Source organism: Falco biarmicus, chromosome 15 (assembly GCF_023638135.1).
Source record: "Falco biarmicus isolate bFalBia1 chromosome 15, bFalBia1.pri, whole genome shotgun sequence".
Taxonomy (NCBI): domain Eukaryota; kingdom Metazoa; phylum Chordata; class Aves; order Falconiformes; family Falconidae; genus Falco; species Falco biarmicus.
This window is the reverse complement of record NC_079302.1, coordinates 22,949,435-22,969,264: the sequence shown is the minus strand read 5'-3', so window position 1 is coordinate 22,969,264 and position 19,830 is coordinate 22,949,435. Positions and strand designations below refer to the sequence as shown.

General features: G+C 53.6%; 2 protein-coding genes across 11 annotated transcripts in view; one reads left to right on the top strand and one right to left on the bottom strand.

Annotated features, from left to right (window-relative positions):
* The window catches only part of RANBP10 (RAN binding protein 10), a 90,679-nt gene extending 71,051 nt beyond the window's left edge, over positions 1–19,628 (top strand). For 6 of the 10 annotated variants that reach the window (XM_056360266.1, XM_056360272.1, XM_056360270.1 and 3 more), the window contains 4 exons: positions 273–397; positions 1,156–1,301; positions 1,785–1,896; positions 4,050–11,784. In XM_056360266.1, coding sequence (XP_056216241.1) covers positions 273–397; positions 1,156–1,301; positions 1,785–1,896; positions 4,050–4,180 — 514 coding nt within the window. In that variant the 3' untranslated portion in view covers positions 4,181–11,784. Of the gene's footprint in view, positions 1–272; positions 398–1,155; positions 1,302–1,536; positions 1,725–1,784; positions 1,897–4,049; positions 11,785–15,938 lie in introns of those variants that run through there. The other 4 variants (XR_008825606.1, XM_056360268.1, XM_056360267.1 and 1 more) reach the window with 4 other exon arrangements.
* On the bottom strand, positions 14,073–15,776 carry CCL17 (C-C motif chemokine ligand 17). The gene is made up of 3 exons (XM_056360361.1): positions 15,484–15,776; positions 14,773–14,878; positions 14,073–14,429 (listed from the first exon to the last, which is right to left on the bottom strand). The coding sequence occupies exons 1-3, from the start codon at positions 15,548–15,550 to the stop codon at positions 14,339–14,341; spliced, it is 264 nt and encodes an 87-aa protein (XP_056216336.1). The 5' UTR covers positions 15,551–15,776; the 3' UTR covers positions 14,073–14,338.
* Positions 19,629–19,830: the final 202 nt, after the last annotated feature.

The window sequence follows — 19,830 nt, the reverse complement described above, 5'->3', positions numbered from 1 at the left end:
AGAAGTGACTGCTTCCTGAAGGGAAAATGATAAGCACGCTGCACCTGTAATTCTGACAGGCGCCTTTGGAACAGAAATCTATTTCATAAATTGACTTCAGAAACCTGCAACAATTTTTACTGCACTGAATTAGACCATCTGACTCCCTGTAGTCCAACTGGCACCTTTCCTGGTCTGCTGGCCATTGCTGGGCCCCATGTGGTATCTGAGCTCTTAATTTCTTCCCTTGCTAATTTAGACATCTGACTATTCCTTCCTCCTTTTTACCTCAGTGACAGCGAGATGGAAATGGAGGCTGAGCATTACCCCAATGGAGTCCTGGAAAATTCATCCACCAGGATAATGAATGGCACCTACAAACATGAAGAGATCTTGCAGACGGATGAATCCAGCATGGGTAGGGCCTCAGAGGCAGGAGGGGTAAAGGGAAATAGAACGAGCTGGTACCGAGATTTAGAAATGTGATTGGATTTTGGGGAAAAAACTTGTACTTCGGGTTTATTTCGCCACCCCAGTGAATGAAGTTCTCAAGATGCCTGTTTCACGGGGAAATTTAATCTGTCCTGGAACTAAAACTAGATTTTGCTTTTCATAGTCTTGCAGCAATGCTGGTGATGTTGTGGGACAGGGAAAGCAGTAGGACTCAAAAGGTTTGTTCAGTGTTGGTCATGAAATCCAACTCTGAGCAGTCCTGGCACTTCTGCCAGCTGAGGAACTGAACGGAGCTGGGAAGGGCTGGATGATGCCCAGCTGCACGGTGTCCTCAGCACAGTGTGGTCAGCCACAACTGTCTTGTTTGTGGGTGCTTTAGGCTGGAGAGGGAAGATGAATCAGCTCTACACTGCCTCTGATACTGAAAGGGTACTACAGCTGGAGTTGCAGGCCCCCATGATTTTATCAGAAGATTTGATTTGTAGGTATTTCAGGCATTAAACAAACTGAGCTCAAGTTTTCCCTGTACCTGACAGGTGCTATGAAGAAACCACTCCTGGCTGTTGTAGTGGCAGGGATCACAAAAAGCTTCCACTGGGATAAACTTAGAATAGGGAGCAGCTACCTGCCCCAGCAGGGGAAGGAGGTTATGGGTAGCATGACAGAGCGGGCAGTGGTGGGGAACGAAAGACGATTGTTACTTTTCCGTTGCCTTTCCTCTAGAAGACAGCTGCCCCCAGAGGCAGCTCTGTGGAGGGAACCATGCTGCCACGGAGCGAATGATCCAGTTTGGACGGGAGCTGCAGATGCTGAGCGAGCAGCTTTGCAGAGAATATGGGAAGAACACAATGCACAAAAAGATGCTTCAGGTAAGCCTGGGCCTTGTGCGGCATTGCAGCAGTTCTCTGGGCCAAGACTGGGGTTGTGGGTTCCTTTGCAGAGCTCTGGGTAGCCCCCGCTTCTGCACCTGGTGAGGAAGAGGGGGCCAGCAGAGGTCAAAGCTCAGTGAACATAGAACGTCTCTAGACCCAATTCTCAGCACAGGAGAGAAATACAGCTCCCACCTGCCTTCCTGGAGCAACTGCATGCGCTTCTTCTCTCCAGGTGACACTCTACCTGCCTTCCCGTGCTGGCTCCCCTGCCAGTTGGAGGGGGCACCCTCTTTAATCCACTATCTTGATGGCCCAGTGTGGTCCCTTGCTGCCAAGAAGAAAAGGGCCATTTCTTTTCAGGAGGTAGGCACCTGTCACCTTGGCGATGGCAGGAGGTGCCCCAGCTGATGGACTAGGTGGTGTTCCTGTGTGTTTGCAGCTGTGCGTCACCTTACTGTGCCTTTCTGTTCTCTCACACAGGATGCATTTAGCTTGTTAGCTTACTCAGACCCTTGGAACTGCCCTGTTGGTCAACAGCTGGACCCGATCCAGAGGGAACCTGTGTGTGCTGCTCTTAACAGTGCTATATTGGGTAAGGCCTGGTTCCTGTTGAGCGCTACCCACCGGGCATACCTGCTCTCAAGGGCTGTCCTGTGGCGGGCAAGCCTGCAGGTGTTAGGAAACATTCAGAAACACTTGCATTTAGCTTTTACCTCTCTCTCTCTGTTGGTGGGGATTGACAGGGCAGTGATGCAGGAAGGGAGGCAGGAGGGAAGCCTGCAGAGAATGGATCCTCCTGATCTAATCTTCTTTTGGCTCCCTTCCTTGGGTCTTCCTCAATGCTCCTTCCAAGGATGCTCCTTAGGATTTTCCTCCCCTACTTACTGAAGAAGCCACCATCTCTTTGACGCATTTCCTGCCCATCTTCCTTCTTGCTCTGAACCCACCTGAATCACTTTGCTGGCATTACCAGGGCTATTTTCCATGCTGTTTGGGTTGGCAGAGTTTTGTGCTGGCATCATCCATCTTTCTGGTAGGGAGTACAGTTGCTGTGTTGGCAGCATCTCGTAAGTGAAGCAGGTTTCCTTAGTGTTGGCTCTAAAGCAGAGGGGAGCCATAATTCCAGTTGCGTTTGAGCTCAAGCTGAACGTGCAGAGTTAAACACAGGCAGGGTTTGTCTTCCCTTCAAACACTGCCCAGAGAGCCTGCAGTCCAGTGTTGGATTTGGGGCTGTGGTAATGGTCCAGCCTTGTTGCTCTTTTGCTTCTGGTCTTAACTGTGCTGAGAGGACACTCAGAGATCCGGTTATGGGTTGGTTTTCTTCAGCTAGCAGGACAGCTTCCTCTTTCTGATGAGCTTCGCTCTTTGTGTTGGCAGGTCATACCTGGATCATGGTTGGATCCAGGTATGAGCAGTCTCTTGCCCTCCTCTGTGTCCTCAGAGCTGAATGTTTATGCCTGCTCTTCCATTTTCCTTAGGAATGTTCCTTGGCCCAAGAGCTTGTTGTCGTTTACTCTCTTGTCTTGAACCTGGCGTAGTACATGCAGTAGTTTTGCCCGATACAAGTCTTGTGCTTGCAGTCAGTGAGTTGCCATGTTGCTGACCCTCCTGGTATCTTCAGCTACAGAAAATCCCGTGGTGGAGAAATGGGTGATAATGAGGTTGTGGCCTGTCACTAGTCTGCTAGAAAGGGATTGATTCATTCTAGGCAGCAGCCTTGATCCTGTCACCAGACCACGATCAGACATGCAGTGTCATTGCTCAGGTAATTTCACAGGACACTTCCCAGTCTGGGTTAGCTCAGCCCGTCCACAGCCGGCCAAACACTGTCTGCTGGGGAGCTTCTCTGTCTCGGAAACCCATGCTTGACTCCTGTGCACAGTCTAGCTCACTGTGCTCAGACGTACTTCCTGGTGGGACCGTGCACTTCACGTTAAGTGTGCCAAAAGGAGATTTAGAGGTTATCTAAATAAGAAATAAATAAGGGGAAAGGAACGGCTTGATGGACAAACCTGTGAGGGCTCCAGTTCTGTCTGAGTAAAGGAACAGAAATTAGGTGGCTTGGGAAGGGGCATCCCCTCCCCTGACAGTCAGCACAGGCAGGTGTCCAGCAGGGTGACTCAGTTCTGGCCATTGTGTGTCCAGTGCTTGAGGAGCGTGGATGGGTTGCTGAGGGGTGTCACCAGGGAGATGTGAAAGATGATGTCTGGACATGCTTTGTCACACAAGTCGCAAGACACCTTAGCTAGCCCAGCTGCGGATTCCCTCTTGCATACGTAGCAAATGTGAAACAGAAGAAGCACTGACCAGTGAGTGAGTTTGTCTGGGGCTTGGACTACTGTGTCGACTTGCACAAGGAGGAGAGGTGGAGAGGCTGCCTCTCACTTGGTGCCGGTTTCACCTGCCTTTCCGTATTCTTCCACGCTTTGATCTCTCACGTTTTGAGGGTTTTCTGGCAGACACCAAGGCAGCAGGAGATCCGCTTCCTTTTTCTTGCTGTGGCCACCACAGCAGCACTTTCTCAGACACCCTGTTGCGCTGTGGCCCCACGTGGGGCATGTCGTGGGTGGTGGGGTGTGCGGAGGAGCAGCGGTGCGGAGCCAGCGCTACTTAGGAGCAGCTTCCTTCCAGAGCCAGCGCCTTCTGCCAGGGATGCTGGGCTTGGTGAGAGGGACCCGAGTGCAGGTGAGCTGGCATGCAGCCAGGTCACCTCTTCTAAACAGATTTCTTTTTTTGCCCCCACAGAATCTCAGAACCTGCCAAAGCAGCCCCCGCTGATGCTTGCCTTGGGCCAGGCCTCGGAGTGTTTGCGGCTCATGGCTCGCGTGGGCTTGGGCTCCTGCTCCTTTGCCAGAGTAGACGACTATTTGCACTAGCCACCAGAGCAAGACGGAGTTGACATCGTTGAGTGCTGCCCTTCACCCTCCGTTGCTGCCACTCTACACCACCACCTCGTTCAATAGCCTGACCTCCCTGGCACCAACACCCCCTCTAGCACACACACACGCACGCACACCAACACAAACACTGCCTGTGAAAGGATTGAGTGAGTCCCTCACTGTGTGGCTATTCCAGACCCCAGGAAAGACTGGCAGATCTTACCTGTCTCCCTGCCATTGCTGCGGCTCCAGCGGCACTCAGTATTTCGCTGGTTTTTCTCATGTAGCGCCTTCCGATGTAGGGATTTCTCTTTATTTTGATTTGAGTTGTTTCTCATGGATCCACCAATATTTTATCTGGAGAGTTTTGCTGAGCTGGTTTCTGCTGATTTACTGAGGAAGCTCATCAAGTTGGTGACAGTTTGTTCTTTTCTTCCTTTCTCCCTCCATCGTGCACATACGGCATCATCTGCTGTGCTAGTTATCTGAACTCTTCTCGCTGTGGCAGTTCAGAGGGATTTTTTTTTTTTATTTTATTTGAATCCTGTTTATTAAAAAGGTCTCTTCCACCTCCACAAAGTCATTGATGTATTTATTGCCCACAGACTCGGTCCCAACCATACATATCATACAGCCCTACAGGAGACCTGGTGAGGTAGGTCATGTCACGCACAAATGATGGGAATTGGAGGAGCATGGTCCTTCATGGTTCATGCCTCTTTTAAGAGCACAAGGCTCTCAAACGCTTGTCTTTGTGAGTGGGGAGAGTAAAAGACCTGACAGTGCCTGTGTTAGTGGCCACACTGTAAAAGTATCTCACAGCCCTGAGAAATGGGTACATCCAGCTCCCGCAGCAGCTAGAAGGACAGGACTGATGAATATGAAGCCACCTACCCGCTGTGCTGGTAGGGGCAGCTCATGTTGGCCTGCAAGAAAGTTCGCAGGTGCTGCCTGGTTGTGCTGTCAGTTTTTGTGTTAAATCACAAATCCCCCTTTTTCTCCACATAGGAGGGCACTGTCACTAAGACTAAGTAATAATAGTATGTACTGACCTCCCCACATAACGCTGATCTAAATGAGCACTTTTGAATTTTGGAAGCGTCTTGAGAGCACGAGGCTGAACTGTGCTCGCCCTGCAGGTGACACGTGCAAGGTCAGGTAGGGGGTTAGGGTCAGTATTGGCTTTGCAAGGCCTGAGCTGTTCAGAAGGGAGCAGCAATATTTCTTTAAGGTTTAACTAAGAAAATTATTTTAGTTTTCAGGCCCAAAAGCAACCAGCAAGGATCTGTGGGCGAATAACCTTCAAGAAAGATGGACAAATGTGTCTGTGCTGGAGCATGTGTCAGGCCCAGGGACTTCAGTGCTACTAAGTTTTTGGCATTCGGACCTCTAAGTGTTGCTGAGTGTGTACTTTTAACCGGCGAGGCTGTGTGGCAGGAGCGTACACTTTGCATCTGCTGGGGCACCGTTAGGAGACTCCAGGTTGGGGCTGGCTGCATGGGAGGAACTGTAACTGCACCAAATGAATTTTAGGTCAGTAGCTCTGAGGAGGGAGGGCTCAGGGGAGCTCAGACCCAGCATGTATTTTACTGCTGTTCATGAGGTTTTTTTGGAAGAGTCAACGAAAGATTAATAGATTGTGTTTAAGTTTGTCCTTAAAATGGATGTTAGCCTGTGCCAGGGCTTTGGGCAGCAAGAGTGCTTGTGTGCCCCTGAGGAAAGGAAGGTGGTGTGTGACTTCTGTGCAGTAGCCCAGAACTTTAAGAATTTTCTGTATTTGCAGGCTTGACTTGCGCCTGGAGCATGATGTCTGAAATCAAGGCAGAGCAAGGGGGTAGGTGTCCCCTGCACTGCAGAAGACTGTGGCAGTGAACGTGCAGATGGTGTTGAAGGTGGTTGGGAATGCCTGTGACTACCTTTTGGTGAACGTATACAATGTATAGGGGCAGTGCTAGAGCCATGGTGGCCTAAGAAAGCAGGCAAGGTGAGATTTAGAGATGGAGGAGGCATTTTTATTAGCATCAGGTCTGAAAAAAGCAGAGAGGGAGCTCTGTGTGTCAAAGCCGTTCTTCTAGGCAGACAGCAGCAGAGGACCGCAGTAAGCAGGTGAATTCAACTTGCAAATCTGAGGCTTCTGTTTCAGTTCTGGGGAACAGCTCACGTGCCTGAAAGCTCATCTGCTGATTTCCAACTCTGCTCGTTTTCCTGGTGGTGGATGTTACCCCAGCCTGCAGTCCTTACCTTGCTGCAGTTGCAGAGACCTTTACCCCGGCAGGCAGAAGTCCTTTCTGAAGCCTCTGGTGTGGGACCCGCCGGGCTGCCCAGCCTAAGCTGTCGTGCCCTGGTGCCATTGCTGACCCTGAGGCAGCACGTGAACTTGGCCTCCTGAGTGTCTTCTGCAGGCTTTCCAGTTTGTAGACCCAGGCTTGCAGCACACTGATGGGCTGATTGTGGGTACTTAGGCTGGAAATTTTACTCTGGTACCTGGCTTTGCCTTTCACATTTGGCGACTTCTGCTCTGTTGGTCACCATTTAGCTTGCTGCTGTCTGGCTGCAGTCAGTCCACTTGCTCATCTCCGTGCCAACACCATCTTTGTCTCTTTCTGAGTTGTGGGTTTTTTTTGTTCCTTCTCTTTGTGGTTCCTTTAAGCCAAGACTCTTCGCAATGTGTGATGTTAATGCCCCACTTGGTCTCTCAGCAAAGCGGTGCTGACTATCCTAGAGCATGTTTCTTGTTTTGGTTTCCCTTTCACTACAAAAAAACCAAAGATGCTCCTAGATACCTGGTTATTCAGGAAATGCGTGATGGGGTGGTCTCTCTGGCTTGTCGTGGAGACCCTCCCTGCGGTAGAAACCATCTTGCTGCTGTGCCATGGTTAGTGCTGAGAGGCCGCACTCTTAATGGTGATGGTGAGCCACTCTGCCACTGACGATGTGTGTCACGTAGCGGCGGCAGATCCCTGTGGACTGGACAAGCAGCGGTGCTTTCCACTTCTTGCACTCAAAGCAATAGTGCTAGCTTGAGTTGTTTTTCCCTTTCCACTTGACCCAGTTCCTAACTGGCTCACAGCTGTAACCCACACCCATCACTGCTGCCAGCTTTTGTACCTGGTGTCTTGATGCTGTTCTTTGAGGAGTGCAAAGGCTTTTCGGCTGTGACATACCTGTCCTATGCTTGTTACTTGAGGGGTTTTTTTTATTTCAAATGTGAAACCGCAAGAACTAGTGGTTTCTGCTTGTTTTGTTCAGAATCTGGCTAATATGGCCATGACTCAGTGTGGGGAAGTGTGTTTGCAGTGTGTGGTGGGGTGCAGCTGTAGCCTCCACCTACCACTGATTCCTAGATGAGATTTCTGACTTGGTTTTCCCAGGTTATTTTTCAAAGCCTCTTGGTCTCTGAGTGTCCCTGGCAGCTCCTTGGTGGTTCATGTCAGCTGAAACTTGGTTTGGATTGTTGTGGTCATTTAAAAAAGCAAACATCACTAAGCTGAAATGGGGTTTTTAATTCTGAATGTGTTTGTGCACCTAACCTGCGGCTAGTGCAGTTTAAAAATTACTTTTCTAACAGCGATTTGGGATTTATTATTCCAACTGCCTCGTGCTTTGCTCAGAAACAAGTGAACTATGAACACCCCAGCTGAGACTCTGCTTCATCTAGGCAGTCCCTTCTCCCAAGAGTCCTTCAGTAGCGCCACGTAAATGATTGTGTAGCCCGTAGTAGAAACTTTTGGCTTCCTACTCCTTGGTGAGGGTGGCGAGGTCTCAGCTATGGCCCTGTGTTATAATGCTGAGGGCGCTGGACATCACACGAGGCTGACACGCAGGTTGCTCTCTGCTGGGCTGACTTCAGATCCTAGAAGTAGATTTTCCCAACCACAGCCAGACAGTGCTCACAGGTGACATTTCTCAGTGAGCAGCCCCAAGAGAGGCTTTCTAGCCGTGGCATCCTTCGCAGGACATGCGAAATGCTGCAGCTGCAACATCTAAAGCTCTTCCAGCTGTTCCATGTCTGCACACTTGGAGCATCTCGGCTCTCCACTGATCAGTCCAGAGTCACCACCAAAGAGCTGGTCTGCAGAGTGGCAGGCACACTCCAGCGACATGCTCTGGACACCAGCCACTCTGCCTGCCTTCCTCAAGCTCCACATCGCAGCAAGGACCGTTCAGAAGGATAACATTTCACAGGGACTTGGTGAAAGCCTGTTTTCAGGGGTGGGGAACTGCAGCCCTGCCCATCATGAGCTTTGGTTTTGAGCCTAATGCTCTGCCTGTTAAATGACCCTTTGAGAACAACATTTTGGGAACTACAGACCTGAAGCCTTGGTTAAAGCATCCTTCAAGGGTTCTGTGGAGAGAGCTTCGTGGAACTGAATTACATCAGCAGGCGCTTCTCCCCGCAGACAAGGGTTCCTGCTGTCCCCACAAGCAGTGAGTGAGAGCAGTCACATCAGCAGTAACATGGGAGAACTTCAGAGTGAGATGAAGGATCAGCTCAGGAGATGGAGATGTTGAAGTATGTGAGATAAACGGAGGTGTATCTACCTCATACACCTTGTACTCCAGCCTCTGACCATCTTTGTGGCCTCTGCTGGATGTGTTCCAGTTTGTGGGCATCTCCCCTGTACCAGGGGAGCCAAACTTTGTTCCTCTTGGTTCCTTTTGTTCCTCTTGGAAGCATCTTGTTCCAGATGATTTCTTTTGCTGCTCTGTGTTTCTGTCCTGGCTGGTATTTAACAAAAGCTGATTCGAGCAGGGAGGGCAGCAATCTGTCACCCATTCACCCTTAGATGTGTTCTCAGAACCAGTTTGTTTTGGGAAAACTTACTGCTATTAGGTCTCTGTTCTTGCTCCTTTACCTCCCACAATCCCAGCATTCTCCCACCTGTGTGCCCACCAGAAGTGGTATCTGCAGCGTTCGGTGCTATGGAGCTGCTTTGAGACCAGGGTCAGCTCTGCGGCTTGTGCCAACAATATGTTTGTTGAGCAGAGATGTGGCAGCTCCAGCTGCTCTTCCTGACTTGGCTTCTGCTGCGCTGGCCCAGAGGGGCAGATCTGCGTGCAGTGATCCCTTTTTGTCACCATGCAGGATCCTGTCAGCCTGCAGCTGGGCTGGCTGCAGCACTTCTGCCCTTCTTTTGGAGTCTGGTTAGAAACTGAGCCTTTGCATGTGGCCAGCAGAATGGAGAGGGACTGCCAAAGCAAAGCACCAGGTACATGGCATCCAGCTCTTGGGGAGAGGTGGTCCAGTGGCTGCTCTCCATCGCCTCCAGCCCCCTGTGCATACCAGAATGTATATCATTGCTTTGGGACACGTGGAAGATAGGTGGTTATCGGTGCTATAGCCTGTTCCTGTTTCTGACGTGCTGGTGGTGCTTGCTGTGCTGCCGCCAACCTGATTTGGACACCGGGAGATGCAGTTGTGACTGGTGTGGAGAACAAGTCCCCTCAGGAGTCTTGTTTCTCGTGATTGCTTACACCCAGAATTTTCCCATCTGCTTCTTACACAGTGACATCTCAACCTGTTTCGAGCTGTGTCCTTATTTTTCACGTAGTCTTATTAAGGCATCTTTACCATTCTTTAAATAGCTTTGTTCTTGAGGCTCCCTTGAACAACTGGAACAACCAGAGCTGGTGTAACTAGCTCTGGGGATTGAATTCTTCATTTTCCTCCTTAGGCCTTGGGGATGATGAACCATCTCCTTCTCCAGCAAGGCATACCTTGTTGGATTGCTGTGATGCTGCTGGGCTTCGGTACCTGTCTGTCTTAATGCTCACGTAGCACGTGTCGCTCAGATGCAGGTTTCGGAGTTCCTTCTGCTATCATGGGGTTGACTGAGGAGGTGAACCATGGTAGCCAGGCTGTACGGCAGCGTGTAAATGCCACGAAGCTGCGCGGTGCACAACGTGGTGTTGGGAGGTTCTTTCCATGAAGAAGCGCTGTGCAGGCTCCGGCAGCCGCACAGGGTAGCGGGCAGAGAGGTCCATCACGCTGCGGTGCTGAGCGCAGCGAGGCCCTGTGGGGCTGCTCGCAGCAGAAAGGAAGGAACATGTTCCTTGGAAACGTGGTCCTGGTCACCCGGGCGTCCCCTTTGCAGAAGGAGCAACTTCCTTCGAACCCTGCCTGTGTTAGAACAGCTCGAGCGGTGGATCCGGAGGGGAGCAGGTCTCTTGTAGAGAGCTGGTGTTGGGACTCCATGTACGGGTCTGTCCCTAGGTGTTTCTGCAAGAGGGCTGGCGGGGACAGGACAGGGGATGTGTGCTGTGTGCTGCTGGGACCCTTCTGCCCCAGCAGAGTGATGGACAGAGCTGCGATCCAGCAGCTCTTGCTCGGAGCCAAAAGCTGGCTGTGAGCCATGTCCCACCTGCTGCGTAGGTCGCAGAGCCAGGGGAAGCTTTGGCAGCGGGGTGTGGGGAGCTACAGCTGATGCAGGGAGGAAAGGGGAGCAGCCGAGAGCCTGGAGACCTCTTCCAGAGGGAGCACTAGCTGCTCCCCACCATCCTTCCCTGCAGCAGGAGGTGGCAGGTGATGGATGAGTGAATGTGGCATGTCTGTCCCCCTCCTCACATCTCACACCAGCACTCAGAGCCTGCAGCCTTGAGCTGTAGCAGTGCCCCAAGCCCAGGGCTCACCCGTTGAGGAGCACACCTCCTGCCAGCTCTTTTATTTCCAAGAGGAAGGTGTAACTCTTTTCTGCTCACAGGAAGCTGAGCCCCGTGCGGGATTTGCACTCACATTGCCGCAGAAACGTTGGTGGAGGCCATGCAAACCTCTGCTCCTTGTCCAAGTTCCTCTGGCCAAGTGGACCCCTTTTCTCTGGGCACTCTGCCTGGGTCCGGGCGTGTGCTCTGACCCCTGTGCTTGGGGGATCTTCACCGCATCCTTCCTCCGGGAGGGGGCACAGCGTGTTTTTGCAGTCTGGGCTTCTCACGGGCTCAAACTTAGAGAAAGGAGAAGCAGCAGCAGCAGCTCTGGGGATAATCAGGATTTTAAAGGAAATCTTAAAAATACAAGTATGGTGACTCTTCCAGACCAAGGACTCTGCAGAGGTGTTTGGTGGGGCTGGGCTGGGTGCTCCCTGTGCACCCTCTTGCCGGCTCTCCAGCCAGGAGGCAGGAGGTGGCTGCCGGCCCCTGAAGCCCTTGGGTGCAGGCTGGTCAGCGGTGCGAGCCCCCAGGGACCTGCTCACCACGCAGCAAACTCTTCTGCTGGTTGCTCACAACTCAGGTATGACACGCGTGGCGGGGGCGCGGGCTGCCAGGTCATCGCAGGTCCCCAGCCAGCCCGGAGGAGCGGCTGCCACCACGCCGATCGCCCGCTGTCGCTCTGGACTGGTTGTCATTGCCTTGGGAGGGGGGTCTCCCTCTGCGGTACAGCATGGGCTAAACGGACATAACACAGAGTGTGCACATTGGTTCAGTCTAAGCTTAGTATTTGTGAATTAAGTTATCTGACGCTTCGCATGAAAACTTTAAAAAGGGGAGGGGGGGATTTTAACTGAGAAAAAGCCTATGAAAATATACTAGAAATATGGTAAAGAAATCGACGTTCTGCTGTATATTGACAGAATTATTTTTATTAAAATACACATCCATGTGCAAGAGCTAGCGTGGAGCAGTGTGCTTTGTCAGGCTCTGCCGGCCGGGGAAGGCGAGCGGCGGAGCTGGCGCAGGCAGCAGCCTGTGTCCCCCCAGGGGACGGGGTCCCAGAGTGGGGCTGCCTGCCCGCGGGCTGCCAGGCTGCTCGGGACCCCATCGCCCCGGGACCCCCAGCTCAGCGGGGATGAGCTGGTTACAGGGTGTGTTGCCGGTCCGGGGGCGAGCTGATGCCGGCAGCGGTGGCTCCCTGTGCGGACGTGGGTCCCTCGGTGGTCAAGGCGGTAGGCGCTGGGCACGGGCGTTGCTCCCTCACATACAGCTGTCAGGGGGAAGCCAGCGGTTATTGCCCAGATGTTCAGGTGTGTCCCACCCAGCTTGGCTAGCAGGGTGTTTGAGGGGCAGGCTGTGATGCAGCAGCTGCCGACACCTATATATATGTCTGCTGACCCCTCTATATATCTCCACTCTGCTCTTGTCTCAGCATAGCAGAAAGCACGTGATGTCTGTGCTACAAAACTTCTTTCGGAACAGCTTCTCCCAGCGGTGCTGAGCCCGGCCGGCAGCGGCGCAGGGCGAGCACCTGCGCTGGAGCCCTTGGGGCAGACCCGGTGCCCTTTTCCCATGGCCCACCTCCTGCATCTCGGGCCCTGGTGCCTTGAGTCCAGTGACGTTCCCACCTGGCAGCACCTCACGTGAGCAGTCCCTGGGGTCTGGACCAGTCCAGACCAGTCCAGAACATCAGTACAGCTCCATTCCCCATGAGCCAAAACAGGCCACCGGCATGGTGAAACCCTCAGGGATAACGTTGACATGCCCAGTGGAGTGTCATTTTATGTTGTTGATGAAGAGATAGTGACTAGTAAAACAATATTTTTTTTCCATCAAGGGCTGCTCTGTAACATGGGCAGGTGACATTTGTCCCACATTTTCATCACCACCTTTCTCGCAGAGGGTGTGATGCGTCATCCCCATAATAATACCGACATGATCTGCTGGGCTTCCTCAATGTTTTCACCTCTGGTTGGCAATAGCATCTTGTAACACCTTTCACATCTTGTCGAGACAGCTCTTTCTGCAGGTCAGTAATTTCTGGATTAGCTGTGTGCCATGGCAAGAACTACTTTTTCTCCTCAAGCATCGTGTTGTCTACCTGCAGTGTTCTAGTTGTGGGCCTGCGTGGTTTGATTTTCAGTGGTGGTGGTTTTAAAAAAAAAAAAATGGGGGAAATAATCTTTGCAACCCTCACATTCAAACGATTGGGGAAGGCTGCTTAGTAAGTAAAATACTGAAAGAGTCTCTGAAGTACAGACTGGGATTGTCCATCCACAAACTGGCTACTTTGTGTGGCTACTTGCACATCCCTTTTTTCTTCCAGAAGACAACGTGGCCATCATAGCCCTCGGTGCTACGTGCTGTGAGGGCACAACCTGGAATTTTGTGTCCATAATCAGCCAAGCACAATCCGCATGGTGGTTGTCCCCAGATTCTGATTCTGCCTCAGTTTTCCGCCACTGCTTTGTCCCATGGCACTAACAATTCATGGGCAAAAATGTCACCTGAGATGCTTTTTCCTGTTCTCTGCTTACATTTGATATCCTAGAAAATACAGCCCTGCCCTGTTTTCTGGTCATGAGCACAAAACACTGATGAAGCTTTAGAAGCTTTAGAAGCAGGTTAAGGCTCAGTCCGCGGCATGCCCGGTGTTCCTTGCCTGCACCTCTCTGAGGTTTTCTCCCATGGGCTTTGTGCCTCTCGCGTGAAACGATGGACCGTCAGCCTGGTGTCACCAGTGGGGTCCTGTGCTGCTCCCCCCTGCCCCAGCCCTGCAGGGGGGTCGGCAGCTGGGACCCCCTTTCTGCTGCCCAGCTGAGGGGGTTGTGTCCTCGCCCTCCTGGCACTGCGGATGTTTTTCATCTCCCTTGCTTACTTCGCGGTGGGCACCAGCATGTTTGGAAGCTGACAAGGTACTAAGGGTTTGGCAGATTGGTAACTTCTCCCCAACCCTCTGCTGCCACCCACTAATTCGGAGTGCCTGCAGAGCCCGAGGGGCTGAGGGCATGCTGCAAGGATGTATAGCCTTACCTATGGGTAAGGACAACCCCACCTGTGGGTCCCTGACCTATGGGTCAAGACCTGGCCCCACTACCCTGTTCCAAATGAAGCACACCATTACCAGGCGCGGTTTGCTCCTGGAGGAGCATGTGCCCATGGCAAAGGGGGTTTTGGCTGCACCGTGCCCTGGACTTGTAGGATCTGCTCCTTGCACTGAAGAATCAGGAAAAACTCAAAAAAGCAACTTGTGGCAATGAGTCTTTATTATAAATATTTGCTCCACTGGATGCATCCTGGCAGGGCAGTGACAGTGGGAGGGACATGGTGGCCTGCTGGTCCATGCTGCTGTGACACCTGGTACTGCCAGGGTACGGGCTGGCTGCACCTGCGGTGACAGCACCCACCACCACGGGAGCCTTTGGAGAAGTGCTGTGAGCATGGTCTGCTCCCTCCGGAGATGGGAGGACTGGATGGGTGAGTCTGACGGTGGACAGCAGGAAGAGGATTTCATTTTTTCCTTGGAAGATTTTTCATGGCTCTCTTCACCCAGAGCTTCTGGGGGTCAGCACAGATCTCGGCACCGTTCGCAGCCACAACCCTGCAGTTAGAAAGTGAGGAAAGAGAATGAAAACACGAACCATGAGCTGTTCCCTTCCCATGCACCACTACTCCCCTCTCTGCGTGCAGCCCCATCTTGGATGGAGGCTTGGAGTCACCTCCAGCAGCCCGTGCCCTCCTTGGGCTGATGGTGCGTGTCTGAGTCTTCCCAGACCTCTGGCAGCAGAAAGCACCATTTTTCCCCCTCTGCCCACCCCACAGAGCTACTTTCCTACCACAGCCCCTCTGGCACGTGGTCCCTGCTGGGACTGAGCTGTCTGTGGGGCAGGATGGGATGGGGGATGCTGTGCCAGGGGTGGGGGGCAAACCCCGGGGGTACTTACACAACTGCAGGCAAGGAGCAGTCGCTGGATGTCTCGTAGAAACTCTGTATGTGTCGGATGGCTTTCTGCGTGTACTTGAAGCAGCATTCGATGGGAGCGAAGTGGGCTGAGAAGGGAAGGGAGAGATGTGAATGCCCTCGGCAGCATTTTGCAACTAATTGCATCGCCAGACAGTGATGCTGCAGAATACTGAACATGGGACGGGGGCTGTGGAGCTTCTCAGCAGCTCCCACAGCATCCCACAGTGCGGGCTCGTTCCCTTCGTGTCAGCGAGCGTGGGACTGGGAAGCGTGGGCAGCAGTGGGAAGGGGAACGGCAGGGTACCCGGCACCCCCAGCCCACATTGCTGCAGCTGCCGAAGCGCACGCTGAGGCTGGGGTGCTCGGTCTGGGGACGAGGTTCTGCGAGTTTCCAAGGTGGGAGCACAACTTCCAAGGTGTTTTGGGAGGCTCCCAACAGCTCCCCACCTGTGACACGTGCTCCCCACCTCCAGCCACTTGCTCGCCCAGCTGAGAGCTGGGGCGCCTGGAGCCCCCTCCCAGCTTGGCACCTGGCACCCTGCCCGCCCTTCCCTGCACCCCGGGACGTGCCGCCCCATACCCGTCCCCGCTCCCTGCTGATCTTCTCGCCCGCCCCCCCCCCCCCCCCCCGGGATGTCCCCAGTGGGGGCTCCAAGCCCCGACCTGCGGCGGTGGCCCACGGGCGCCTTACCTGCGGTGTGGTGCAGGGAGAGGGTGAGGAGCAGGGCGAGCAGCAGGACAGGCCGTGCAGGGAGCATGGTGGCTGCGGGAGGGCTCTTCCTGGTGCCTCTGTCCTGCTCCGCGCCACCTGCCCGCTGTCTGCAGCTTTGGCTCTCACCGCGCCGCAATTTATCCTCTGCGTGCCACCCACTTCGACCGCTTTTCTGAAAACTTCAGACACGTTCTAAGAAGCCTCTTCCTGGTCACCAGGACTTACGACATTTTTTATTTTGGGGGCACGTCCAGCAGTGGGTGGAAAAGGTCGAGGAGCAGGGCAGCCACTTCTGCTTTCTGCAGAAGAGCCACAAGGCCATGAGGGGCTGCCAGGAGGCTTTGGGGAAACGAAATTTACCCAGAAAAGCAGATTAAAAACAGCTTTATGTGAAGGCAAGACAAGTCTAATGCTTGCCTGTTTGTTTCTAACAGGAGACACAACGCAGGAACAGGTCATGGATGGGCTTAGCTGGTTTGCCTGAGCCATCAAAGGCAAGTGACTAACGAGTCCCCTCCAGACCAGCCTCCCCAGCCATCCTGGCCGTGCCAAGGGTGCTGGCTTGGGCAGTGAAGCACTCGGGATGGGGTGGGATGCGATGGGACATGATGGGATGGGATGCTGACAGGCAGAAAAAGCCACACTAGACCAAACTAGGAGGGACTCCAGAGCAGGGGGTGGAAGAAATGCTTCTGGTGGGTTCAGGAGACTGCAGAAGGGGAAGAGACGGAGCGATGGCAGTGGGGCATCTGAGAGAGCCTGGGTCTGACTGAGCCCAAGCATTGCTTCTGCCTTCCACATTGGCGATGGGACCTAAATGAGAGGATCAGAGGGATGGAGGCTTGTGGTCATCAGTGCACAGGTTGGTCATTTCTTCGGGGAGATGGGACAAACCCTATCACAACCCCAAAAGAGCCGTCCCAGATCCCAGAAAGGACCCCGAGGGCAGGAGGGGCAGGTGGCACAGACCCCAACAGCAGCACCCTGTGGACATCAGCCCAGCTTCCATGTGGAGACCTGCTCCCCAGGAAGGCGAGATGCAGCTGTGGTCTGTATGCGAGGAGGGGGTGAGGACCCAGTGGGAACCCACGTGGGATGACGGTGAGTGGGAGCACGGGAGGGACCTGGCCGTGGCGTGGGGGTGAGGCAGGCCAGGGCTTCCAGAGGAGAAGAAAGGTAGAAACAGACTCCCTTGAAAATTACCTCATGTTTTCAAGACTTCTCTGGAAGAAGAAAGGGGAAGGGAGCAAACCAAATGTGCTGACACCTCTGGTTTGGAAGACGTAGTCTGGAGGATACTGAGTCTGGTGGGCTGGCACGGTGGCAGGGTGGCCATGCAGAGCGCTGGGCATGGCACCACTGGTTTCTCATGCCGCTTTCCCAGGAAAGGGCTTTGCAAAAGGCAAGCAGCCGACACGCAGCCCCTGAGCCGCTCCCGCAGCCTCCGCACCCCCAGGCTCCCCCACCTTCCCTTTCACAGCTCCCACCGTGTCCCCCATGCACGGACCCTCTGGCCCAACAAGCCGCCAGGGTCACGCCACCTCCTAGGCGTCGGGTGAAAGTGAAGGGCCGTAATGAAGGGACAACTGAGCTAATGGCTTTTTCCAGCCAACATCTCATACAGCAAACCTCATGTGCCGAGCTCTGAGCTGCCTTTGCAGGCTTGTCTGAGGCATATGCATCATTGCTGACTCCTGTCCCCCAGCTAATTAATCCTGACCCCGGTCCTATCAGAAGCATTCGTAGATGCCTCCACTATCTGCTCTTCATAAAGCAAACCAGTGCCTGTGGGGTGTGTGAAGGGCTGATGAGGCCCCGTGGGAGTCTCTGTGGGACTGGGCTTTCCTCTGTGTCCCTGTCCCAGCAGTGGACCTGCGGGCTTGGCTTTAGACTTCTCCAAGCCCTTCCCAACTGCTGTGCCAGGGTGCTCCTGGGGACCTCCCGGGCCACCCACGCCAGTGGCACGGCCTCTTCTCCAGGTGCGGAGCTGCAGGTTCTCCCCCCGATTTGCCTGGCTGGGCAAATGCAAAAGCCAGCAGCCATCCGTGTCCGTGTAGAGAAGAGGAAGGATGGGCTGTGTGCAGGATTTTTTGATGTCCAGACCAGCTGCGACCTCACTATAATTTGTAATTGGCTACAAATTTTTTGACTGAGGAAAAGCCCTACTTTATAAATTACAATGGGTAGGCATGGACAAAAATACCCCGATGTAGTGATGGGAAATATCCTCTGACTTATACAGTGTTTTGGGTTTTGAGTAGGTAATCATAAAACATAGTAGTTTAACAGGGTATGTGAATCCTCTGCACATGATAAATGGCAAAGAAAATGGAAGAGCACAAGGCACTTTGTGCAAATCCTCTGCACATGATAAATGTGCAAAGAAAAAGGAAGAGCACGGGGAATCCTGGTCCTTGACACTGACTCCACCAAAGCCCTCTCTGGAGGAAGCCCTTCTCACCACCAGCCACATCCAAAAAGGCAAAGGTAAAACAGTAACTGACTCATAAATTCACCAAAGCCTTCTTGCCATGGCTAGGATAACAGAATTAGAAAAGGAGACAGTGAATGTGTCGAGGGAAATAGCATTACAAATGCCACGGTAGATAGCAGAAAGACCTCACAAAGAGAGGTCAAATCTAGATCTCAAACGGTGATACAAACCCAATCACCAACGGGGTGATCTATCAGAGGCCAAAGGAGGGGTTTGCCCTCTCATTAACACCAGTTGTATCTGTGTAGAACAAGATAAAAGAATGGAAACAGCTGTAATGACAATCCAAAGCCACCTAAAGGTGTTCCATAAAATGAAAAAAAAACCCCAGCCTTTTGGCAGGTGGGGTTGGACACCAGACCCTGACGGAAGGTTTGGAAATCTACTTAGAACGTTGGGCAAATCTATATGTGTAGGGCTGGTGGCTGTAATAGTGACCTACGTGTCTGTTAAATTAATTGTCGGTTGTGCTGAGACTGTGTCTGAGCAGCGGGCAATTACCGAGCAAGGGAGAGAGCTGGTGCCAATGCAAATGCATGGGAGAAAGAAATCGAAGTAGAAGAAACCCAGCTCTTTAATATAAAAGTATAAAGACTGCCCTGGGGTCCCAGGTGTCCCTGCTGTGTCCATTCCCAGGTTCCATGGACCCTTCTTGGGGTGGATCAGAGGTGGGATGCTTGTGGGGCCAGTCATTCCCTGTGGGTCATGGAGCCAGAGGTCTCATGGGCACCAAGAGGCAGGTGGCGATATCTGGGGTGCACCAGGAGGGGCTTCAGTTTGAGGGAGCCTGTGAAATTGTTGCCTTGGCTCTTCAGGACCCTTCAGACCGTGGAGACACCCGTTCGCTTGGTCCGGGTGCCCTCTCCTGACGGCTGTGGCAGGAGTCTGCCCCAACCTCCCAACAGGACCCACAGTCATTGTCCCAGCCAGGTGCCCTTCTCCAGTCCCAGGTCTGGACCCTCTGCTGGAGGTTTCTGATGCACATGAAGGTATCACAGCACTGGTGGTGGCCTTGCAGCCCTGGTCCCATCCCTGTCCCTAGGAGACAGCAGGCAGCTCCAAAGGATGGCCCAAGCCCTTGTCCCCGGCCCTACTGTGTCGGATGCCTGTTCAGGAGCATCGGCTGCCTCTTCTTGCTCGGCCCCAGCTTCCTCCTGCTCCTGGTGGCCTGGGCTGCCCTGCACTGCACAGCACCTCCACGCACATGCCAGTGGTAGAGGGGATGCTCTGGGCCAGCCATTCCCAGGGAGCCTGGCAGGGCAAGGTCCTGTGGGGACCTGCTCCTGCTCAACAGGACAGCCCCTGGCACCACGGGACAGGAGCCGGTGGGACCCACAGGTGCCATGGGATGGGGCAAGAGGCCTCTCGATGGGCTCGGCCAGGGCCAAGGTGACAGCAATGCTGGTTCTGTGCTGGCAGGCGTCTGCCAGGAGCTGGTGCTGGGGAAGGTGGATGAAGGACCAGGATGGAGGTGAGACCCTGCTCAGCCCTGTCACCAGTCCCTCCAGGTGATGGGATGCTGCTCCTCACTCCGTTCCAGGCTCCCCGTGCTCCCCTGGGATGCGGGCTGGACCTCCCGAGCCAGCCCCAGCCCCGAGGTCCGGGCTGCATCCCTGCCACAGCCGTCAGGAGAGGGCACCCGGACCAAGCGAATGGGTGTCTCCACGGTCTGAAGGCTTCTGAAGAGCCAAGGCAACAGTTTCACAGGCTCCCTCAAGCTGAAGCCCCTCCTGGTGCACCCCAGAGATCTCCACCTGCCTCTGGCTCCCCGACCCACAGTGTGTCAGGGTCACCCGTCAGCTCAGGGGGGGCTTTGCCTCTGTTGTGAAAGC